Source organism: Schistosoma mansoni, chromosome 3, assembly GCF_000237925.1.
Source record: "Schistosoma mansoni strain Puerto Rico chromosome 3, complete genome".
In the NCBI taxonomy this organism is placed as follows: domain Eukaryota; kingdom Metazoa; phylum Platyhelminthes; class Trematoda; order Strigeidida; family Schistosomatidae; genus Schistosoma; species Schistosoma mansoni.
Window position 1 is genome coordinate 10,954,638 of NC_031497.1, and position 10,488 is coordinate 10,965,125.

The following is a 10,488-nucleotide window of genomic DNA, read 5'->3' on the forward strand; positions in this document are numbered from 1 at the left end:
AGAACACTTAGTAGATTATCCATATAATTAGCTAGGCCAACATACCATTGTTATAAAGCCTGAACACCTATTCTATTTGGATAAAAATATAAAAACCGAAATATGAGATTTATTTCAAAGCACTGTAACGATAACAAGGAGGCCAAATTGACACTAAGAATTTACAAACTTGAAGTTATGAAATGTTCACGTGTCCGTTTGTTTACTTAGAGTATAATCAAGAGGTGAATCCATCCTTTCAATAAGTTGGTAATAATAGGAATAACAACAATTATCACTAGTTATCAGATAACATACAGAGATGTCAAACAACAACATCAGAAGATAGTGAAAATAAATTAAGCACCATGTTTCGAAAATCACTAAATCACTTAAAATAAAAAAAAACTTCCCAAAATTAGAATACATGAAGAAACTAAAAGTTGGAAGGAAAAGAGAGATACCATGATAGTTGAAATAACGAGCTAAGTATTGAAACCCTAGTATCACAAAAATGAGTGATTCGTTACAGGATTGAAACATTACCGGTCACGAAACAAAAAATGATAGCTCAATGCATCTCGCAATACTGTTTGTTTAAATAGTATTGTGGTAATCGATATTTGATATTATCCTTACACTTTGTATATTGTTCGTCCTGATAACCATTACTAGATAACGCCCCAAGGGTGTATACATCAGAAAGCGATTACGAAGTGTTGGTTACGTTTATTATTGAACCACGCACATATTGCCAAAATTACAGGCACGTTGAGCAAGCATGAAAGAGAGGTGCCGAAAAGCAAGCGAGTGAGTGATCGGGTTAATGAACATGATTCAGATGTACATATATATACATGGTGAAATGAAGGAATCATCGAATTAATTAAGCGACTAACACTAAAGTTAGCAGAATGAATATGTGAGTTGGGGGTAAGCAATGCTCATGCTTACATATTCATACAAGTGCAACAATAATAAATGTACGATAGTATAGATAGGTTTGTTACTGTACGAATGAGTTTGTCCGTTAAATAAGTTAACAAAAGGGCTTAACCAAATTAAGCCTGAACAAACTCAATTGTACGTGAGTTGCTATAGTATATTGCAAAACGCAAAAATAGACAAACTTAGATTAAAATATAAAGTAAATATACTCAGCATCACATAGAAATGGTGAGAAGTTATTTCATAACATTTTGGTAAATATTTTAATTCACACACTTTTTCGATCACAAATGAGAATGTATATACTACTTAAAAAAATATAAATTTTCATGTAACCAGTTTCTGAAATGATTGACAGCAATATTTTCAAATGTACTGTAATCTGCGAATAATTGAATAGTGGAAAGAAACTTTTTTTTCAGGAATATTCTTTGTCATTGCATGTTTGATCATATTTACAGTAAACAAGTATGTAACTAAGTCAAAACACGGAAAAATACAATTATACGGTAAAAATTGAAATCAACTTCGTCACCTTTGCTGAATGTAACATACTATTTATAGATAGTTAAAGTGCAATATTCATTGTAGACAAACTGATGCCTACAAATAGAGTTTAAAACGATTATCAGAAAGCATTGATCTTTACTGTTTTATCTGAGTCTGGAATTAAATTCTCACTGTTCAACTGGAAAATCCTTCCGTTGTTATAAACTACAATGTTCAAAAATCATTAGATAGGTCTAAACAACTGAATAAGTTAAGTGAAGTATATGTAAAATGAACTCACTGTTTGAATGTGATTTATCTTGTAATCATTATTACTAAGAACTAAATACGATAAGAATAACATGTACCATAATAATGTTAGAAAATAACGACCAAATTAAGGTATTTAGTTTTATAACACCTAAAAACTCCTATAGTAGTTAAATTTTGCTTACGTATGTGATCGGTACACAAAATGACACTGAAAGATCATCTTCAAACATGTTTCAATGAAGTTTGTTGAACGACTTCAGATATTAAACATTTCACATAGTTGTGAATTATACACTAGAGGTCTCTTGGATCATAATGAGTAGTGTTATTTTGCTTTAGACAATATTTGACAAATTCTATCTGTTGACATATGTAACTTGTCTAGGTAGTCCTGATTCAGCACATGTTGTAAAGATTTGAGAAACAATCGGTTATAGATTTTTAATTCAAATTACTTGTTGGATAGAAGTACTTATATTTTGTTCGAGGTAATTATTAGCTCCTAAGAGAAGTGTAGAGATTCAATGTTAATTCATACGTTTTAACCCTAGAATTTCATTTCTTCATTTTTCAAACTAGATTCTCTGTAGTTAGTTTAACGATCATTAAGGTTATTATTTTGCCTCCTTAACTATCCATTTTGTAAATTTTCTTTTCACTTTGTTAACAAATTGTGTATCCAATTGAATCAGTTCATATTTTTACAAAGGACTACGTTATTCATTTATCAACTGTCTTCATTTATTGTTCTTAAATAGTTTAATGTTTAAAATATATCTCTTAGTTTACATATGAAATAAGATCCCCTTCAACTGAAAGAAATAGTCACGGAAACAAACAAAAAAATAATTTTTCTTTTGTTTCATCTTTGAATAGCGATTAGATTTGAATCAAGATGGTGTGATAAGTTATGAAGAATTTTTACAAGCATGTACTTATGTAAGTTTGTATTCATTTTTTTTATTAACTTACATTTAATGGAATAGAATATTAGAAAAATGATTGATAATTTTAATTTTAAAAAAAATAAATGAATTATGTTTTTTTATCATTTTAATATTAGAAATTGATGAATATTATTTATTATCAGAATAGGGGGTTTTGTGAAGATTTTAATAGTTTTATATAGTTGAAATCATGAGACAATTGAAGCTAGACCACCATGGATGCGCACTGCTGAGGAGTCCTACAATAAGACGAAACGGCCGTCAAGCAGTGCTTCCAGGTTTTCCATGGTGGTCTAGCTTCAATTTACTCGTGACCTCAACTATATAGAATATTATTTATACTAGAAAGATAAATTAAACAAAATTGGTTACAAGTTGTCACAGCAACAATGAATTATATTCTGTTAAAAATTTCTTGTCAATATTCATAATTGTGTCTAGTTCTTTACAATAAACTAGAAAGTTTGTTTCGTTTTTTTAAATTAGATACAAGATAATAATTTTAACAGTAATAATTAGACTTAGAATATGCTTATGAAAATAATTCTATATCACTACAATATCATCATTATATAAGAACTTTCGTCAAAATTAGAGCGAACACTTTCAAAGTATTTGGGCGCCGAATTGATGTAAGACATTAAATAGGAAAAAGCTTGGACCAGATTTCCAGGCGAAACGTTGGATTTACTTCAAATTCATTCGCTGAGATTTTACAAATATGTTCTTTCTATTTAATATCATCATTAATTTATTCTAATTAATGATATATACACATTTAAATATGAAAGTTGAACGATTTTACTTGGTTTACCATTTAGCTAAAATAGCTATTTCATCTAAGATGAAATGGTCATCTTGAATTACACTGCTAGACACTCCCTATACAACTTGAATAAAAAAAGTTAATGGATAAATGGTAATATCTGCTAAGGATACTCATATCGCAATAGTGACTAAGTGATTAAAGTTCTGATCATAAACAACATGAAGTTTCAAACCCTCACAAATATTACTAAGATCTGTTATATAAACATTTTACAGCAGTAGGACTAAAAGAAAGACTTTCGTCTGTTACTGACAAATTTAATACTTAATTATAATATAAATGATATAGTGTAAGTATTTTTTAATCATTGTCATCTTTGTAATATTTCCGAACAATTTTCTGCCTATTTTATCGCTGAACTTTAAAATAATGCTTTACTTACTTATACTTCTAAGTTGTGCAATGTTACAGTTTATCTAAAATAACACTTCTAGGGCTACTACCTTTCCCAAACCTGAAAAAAAATAATTCAGCAGGAGGTTAGCAACCTCATCCCGTAGAACACACTTACTTACTTACTTACGCCTGTTACCCCTAATGGAGCATAGGCCGCCGACCACCATTCTCCAATCCACTCTGTCCTAAGCCTTCCTTTCTAGTTCTATCCAGTTGTTGTTCATTCTTCTCATGTCTGTCTCCATTTCTCGGTGTAATGTGTTCTTCGGTCTTCCTCTTCCCTTTTGGCCTTCAGGATTCCAAGTAAGGGCTTGTCTTGTGACGCAGTTGGGTGCTTTCTTCAATGCGTGTCCTATTCACTTCCAGCTCTTCATTCTGATTTCCTCCTCCGCTGAAATCTGGTTTGTTCTCTCCCACAGTAGGATGTTGCTGATAGTGTCTAGCCAACGGATCGGAAGTATTTTGCGTAGACAACTGTTAATAAACACTTGTTTCTTCTGGATGATGGCTTTCGTAGTTCCCCAAGTTTTCTCTTCATACAGTAGAACTATTTTGACATTTGTATTGAAAATTCTGATCTTCGTGTTGGTTGACAATTGTTTTGAGTTCCAGATGTTCTTCAATCGTAGATATGCAACTTTTGCTTTACCGATTCGCGTCTTCACATCTGCATCACATCCACCGTGTTCATCAATGATGCTGTCCAGATATGTAAAGGTTTTCACATCCTACGAAGCTTCTCCATCAAGTGTGATTAGATTGGTGCATGTTGTGTTGTATCGGAGAGTTTTGCTTTTCCCTTTCTTTATATTGACATCTAATGCTGCTGAGGCTGCTGCCACACTGTCCATCTTCTCCTGCATTTCTTGTTATGTGTGTGAGAGAAGAACCAGATCATCTGCGAAGTCTAAATCGTCCAGCTACATCCTACCTGTTCATTTTATCCCGTGCTTCCCTCCAGATTCTGACATCTTCATAATCCAGTCGATCACCAGGAGAAAGAGAAAGGGTGAGAGTTGGAAACCTTGCCTGACACCGGTCTTTACCTCAAACGAGTCTGTTAACTGTCCTCCATGCACGATTTTGCAGTTTAATCCATCATAGGAATTCCGTATGTTATTCACTATCTTCTCAGGCACGCCGTAGTGTTGAAGAAGCCTCCATAGTGTTGTCCTGTCCACGCTATCACTTGCTTTCTCGTAGTCAATGAAGTTGATGTAGAGTGATGAATTCCATCCAATGGATTGTTCCGCAATGATCCATGGAGTTGCGATTTGGTCTGTACACGATCGATCCTTACGGAATCCAGCCTGTTGATCTCGAATTTGGGCGTCTACGGAGTCCTTCATTCTGTTTAACAATACCCTGTTGAGGATTTTTTCTGGTATTGAGAGAAGAGTGATTCCTCTGTAGTTATCACACTTGCTAAGATTGCCCTTCTTTGGTATTTTGATCAGAAGTCCTTCTTTCCAGTCTGTTGGTACTTGTTCTTCATCCCAAATTCTACTGAAAAGAATGTGGAGTATCTTGGCAGTTGCTGCTACATCTGCTTTCAGTGCCTCTGATGGAATGTTGTCTTGTCCTGCTGCTTTGCCGCTCTTGATTTTTCTGATGGACATAGTGATCTCTTTAATTGTTGGTGGGCCAACAATAATCGGTAGGTCCGTGTTTGCTGCTTCGATGTTGGGTGTGTTCAGTGGAGCTGGTCGATTCAAGTGTACTTAAAGTGCTCTACCGACCTGCTCCGTTGTTCTTCAATGTTAGCTATTATTTCGACTTTCATAGTTTTCACTGGTCTTTCTGACTTACGGTAATTTCCAGCGAGCTTCTTTGTTGTATCATACAATTGTCTTATGTTTCCTTCTCTTACAGCTTTTTCCGCTGTCATTGCTTGATCTCCCACATATTTACGTTTGTCGGTTCTGATGCTCCTCTTCACTTACTTGTTTACTTCTGAGTATTCAGCTTGTGCCTTGACTTTCTTTGCTCTTGTTCGGCTGATATTGATTGCTGCTTTCTTGTATCTTATCCAATGTGCCGACAGTGATCCATTCCTCTGATGATCCTGGGTCCATGAGATTCCCATCCTACAAGTGCATTTTGCGCTTGTTTGGACAGCTTCATGGCAACTCCTTATGTATGTGGAGCATTTTCTTCTTCATGGCCAGAGTATAACAGTAGCTCTCCTGAAGCTAGTCTTTGTTGTCTAACCTGCGTCCAATGTGTTTCACTGATTCCAAGTACCTTCCGGTTGTATCTTTTCATTACTGCAGTAATTTGGATGGCTCTCCAGATCTCTCACATTGTACGAACATTCCATGTGCCTAAATAATGGTTTCTCTGGTTGTCAAAAGGGGCATCAACCTCGGCTTTCATCATGAGGCGTCAAAACTCTTTTAAATGAAGACCTTCTATCTCCCAGGGAAGAGTTTAAAAAGTTTGAATTATTTTTTCTGGTTAGCCTAACTTTTTAGAGAGTTAGTTTTCTACGAGATGAGGTCGCCCACAGATCACAAACTTGCTAAAAATCCCTCACCACAGAAAACAATGTAAACCATTTGAACTCTCTCCTGGAAGTTGGATGGTCTTTATTTAGGAGAGTTATGGCACCTCATGGCTAAGGGCAAGATTGTTAGGATGTCTTGAGGCCGAAGTCTCTTCAACAACCAAAACAATAGTTAACATAGATACATGGAATATCCGGAAAATGTAGGAAACTGTGAGGGTCAATAAAATAGCTACGGAAATGATGAGACGCAAGTCTACGGTTCTAAAAATAAGTGCAACCCTTTAAACCGAAGCTGGACAGAAAAGAAATAGATTCGGGATAGATACTGCTCTATTCTGGTCACGAAGAAGAAAGTTCTTCTCACACACAAGGAGTTGCACTATTGCTACCCAAAGAAGCACGGAATGCACTTATAAGATGGGAATCTCATGAAGAAGGAAAGGATCACGATGAAGGTTTTCCAGTGTTACGCGCCTACCGATGATATCAACGACGACGATGCAGATCAATTGTATGAGAGGCTGCAGTTGATCGTAGACAAGTGTTCAGAAAAGGACCTGACCATCCTAATGGGAGACCTAAACACCGAAATCGGAATGGACAACACCGGATATGAAAATATCATGTGACGACATGGACTGACAGAGAGAAAGGAACGAGAACGGAGAAAGATTCTCACATTCATATGTCTCCAACAAAATGGTTATAGGTGAAACTATGTTCCTCCACAAACGCGTAAGTGAATCGACCAGTCATCCAAGAAGCACACACAGATCTTTCTGTAGATGCTGCCCCAACAATGATCGAACAAATCACGATGATCATCTAACAAATCGAGAGTGGGGAAGCAGTAGTTGGACCAGACAATATACCAGCCGAAGCACTGAAGTCATACATAGAAGTGACTGCAAACATGTTCCACACTCTATTCAGAACGTATTGCAGAGAAGAACAAGTGCAAACAGACCGGAAAGAAGGATACTACATCAAGATGAAAAAGACAAGTGATCTCAGCAAGCTTGAGAACTACAGGGGCATCACACAACTATCGGTAGCAGGAAATATTTTCGACATAGTATTGTTGAAGACTTTGTAGACGCCCAGCTTCCAGATCAACAGGTTGAATTCCGTAAAGATTGGTTGCGCACAGACCAAATCGAGGGAATTTATTTAGTGGAGCCCATCACCGTACGTAAACTTCCCTGGCTATGAGTAAGCAACTGATAATATAAATAGAGGGACCTCATGAAATCTCATTCGACACTTCGGTATATCGGAGAGGACTATCGTTATCATACGGGATTCTTGCGGCGGACTACACTACGAAGTCGTTCATGAAGGTCGGCTGACAGTTGCATTGCAAGTGAAGACCGATGCCAGACATTGTTGCTTACTGTTCCCCTTTATCTTACTTTTGGTGGTTGACTAGTTTATGAAGATCGTAGCATCTCAAGGTAAACACGGAATACAATGGACAGCTTGGATGAAGATGATATTGCCCTTCTACCCCTACTATGGCAGTGAACAAACCAGCTTCCAGCTGAAGAGGAAATTGGGAAAAAATGCTGGGGACGAGTAGGATATACATTCCGTAAATCACCAGCCCTAACCTGGAATTCGAATGGCGAAAGGAAATGAGGATGACCAAGGAACACATTGCGTCGTGAATTGGAGACAGATATATATATATATATATATATATATATATATATTGGATAGGAGAGCCCAAGGCAGAGCTGGTTTCAGGATCCTGGTGTACGGTCAATACTTCTCCATGAGAGCCAAAGGCGTAATTAAGTAATTAGATGCTTATGGAATTAAAATACTCCTTTTTTGAGATTGAATGGTTCGCTTTTGTTAGGAGACTGCAACTTGAGAAGGTCCCGTGGCTCATTACTTCTGTACTTGACCCCAGAAATTTAAAATGAACTCAGACCGCTTAATTTTTTAAACTGCGTCAGTATTTCTATGCTTCATAACTTAAGTATAGTTTAGAACCTGATACATACACTTGTAAATAGCTTCTAAGTGACCGGGCAATGTTTCTTTGATGAAAGATAAAGATTTTCTGGAAGTTCTTTGACTGATCAGTGTAATCATGTTTTAGGGATCAACTGATTGTTTTCTTATAATCTAAATGTTTAGTTCGGCAAGATGAACATCCGAAGACTCGTAATGAGTCAGAAATTAATGTATAATCTTTTAGATCTGTGAAGATCCCCTTCCATGGTTTTCATATGGACATCATTTTAGGTTTATTCATACATTTTGACTGGTTAGTCACAAGTCGAGTAACTTAAAGAACCAAAATTTCACATTCATGGCTTTAAAATTTGCCATTTTTGTAAAAATCGATCTGTTAGTAATACAGTATCAAATTTAAAAAATCTAAATGTTTACTACCACGAGTAATAAAAATCCATCAAGAAGGATTTACTATGAAGCATTTAGGCTGTGTTAAACTCAGTAAATTTATTTCTGTTATTCTCTAATCTTTATGGGTGTATGAGCTGATAAGCTCCACATAAAGACATAAACCAACAACTGATGTCCAGTGAACAGATGAGTGAAGATAGTAGCTGCTACTTATGGTTAATAGTTAGCTTTTACTAGATTTTCATCACTACACTAAGTAGTGCTGTAGTGTGGTCTACTTATATCCACATAAGTAGTATATGGTGATGGTCAGACATAGAATGTATTTTGGCAAAAGACCGATAAGGAAAGAACTGAAATGAAGCGCAATTGGTGGGAAAATGCATGAACAATGGAATTAGGGAAGATGAACTGATATTTACAGAAGGAACAGTGAAGATTGAGACAATTGATTGGTAATTTGCAAATTAACTGTTCATTGTATGATTATCAAAATTCAGTGAGATAGTCTGTAATTTCTGCTTATTTACATTCGATTGTCACCCACCCGTGTTCTGTTCACTACAGTACTACGTACTACCGTCGGTCCTGAACTGAATCTCGAATAATCCCTCTTGTGAGTTGTAAATAAGAGTAAAATCTAATTTTCTGTATCAACAATAGAATTAATGAATGGTCTATTCTATGGTCCCATTAAAACATTTGAAAGATAGCATAATCTAAACGTGAAGTTTTACGTGTTCATTGTTGTTTTAAAATTATACCATGAATAATTTATTCTTTTGGCTGCTTAAAGAGTTATTGTGATGGTAAGGGTAAAACTACATAATTATGAAACTTTTAATTATTTTTAATAATTTAATTATAGTTTTTTGAGTTGTGATAGTTTTCATAGAAAACTTTTTAGCCCATTATTGTTTTCATAAGGATTTTAATTACTAACTGTACTATTCAAAACACCATGTCGTACTTTATTTTTAACTATGGATTCATGATGAGGAAATATCTCTAATGCCTTTTACTGTTCTTTATATTTTAGGATCAGACTGTTTGTGATGCCCTTGATAAACTTACAACTATTTTATAATTATTGTGCGTTTTTAATTACTTTCAAATCATAAAGATTTATATGAACATATATATCGGTCACTTGATTAATTAACTTGTCTATAACTATTTACCCTCCTTTTTATTGAGGGTGTTGGAAGGTTATTTACTAATTGTATTTTCCAAAAGCACTTCATATTGATCATCTTTACTTATTGGTGAAAAAATAAAGATGTGAGATTAATAGATTTTCTTTAAGTTCTGTTTTATATACTTTGGTATGGACAATAGGAGGAGGATTCTGAGTACTTGATTGGTGGTACTTGTTATCAACTTAAATCGTTTATGAATGAGTTTTGCTTCTAAATGTTATTTAGCTCAGTACTAACGTAAATAGTTGAACAGAATTAACATAGTAATGTAAGCTTAGTTGTCATTATTATTTCCATTCACAAAACAGAGGATATTTATAACTGCAAATCACTTGAAACCTCAGCAACAAAAAAAATATGCTTGAGCTACCATTTAATTTGAGTGAAAAGCAACGATGAACAATTAATTTTCCAACAGTAAACGATCTTTATGACGCTTCAGGGCGATCTCCAATTTTTAAAGTTATTCTTGAAAGTTCACAATATATACCTCAAATTCCCTGTTAATCAAAAGATTTGTTGACATTCATTTATTACTGCGAT

The 10,488-nt window shown here is 34.9% G+C and overlaps 1 protein-coding gene across 1 annotated transcript in view; it reads left to right on the top strand.

Annotated features, from left to right (window-relative positions):
* The window catches only part of Smp_106110 (hypothetical protein), a 51,790-nt gene extending 41,750 nt beyond the window's left edge, over positions 1–10,040 (top strand). Inside the window, exons 6-7 of the mRNA XM_018799189.1 lie at positions 2,566–2,628; positions 9,786–10,040. Of these exons, the coding sequence (XP_018651002.1) occupies positions 2,566–2,628; positions 9,786–9,833 (111 nt within the window). The 3' untranslated portion in view covers positions 9,834–10,040. The remainder of the gene's footprint in view (positions 1–2,565; positions 2,629–9,785) is intronic.
* Positions 10,041–10,488: the final 448 nt, after the last annotated feature.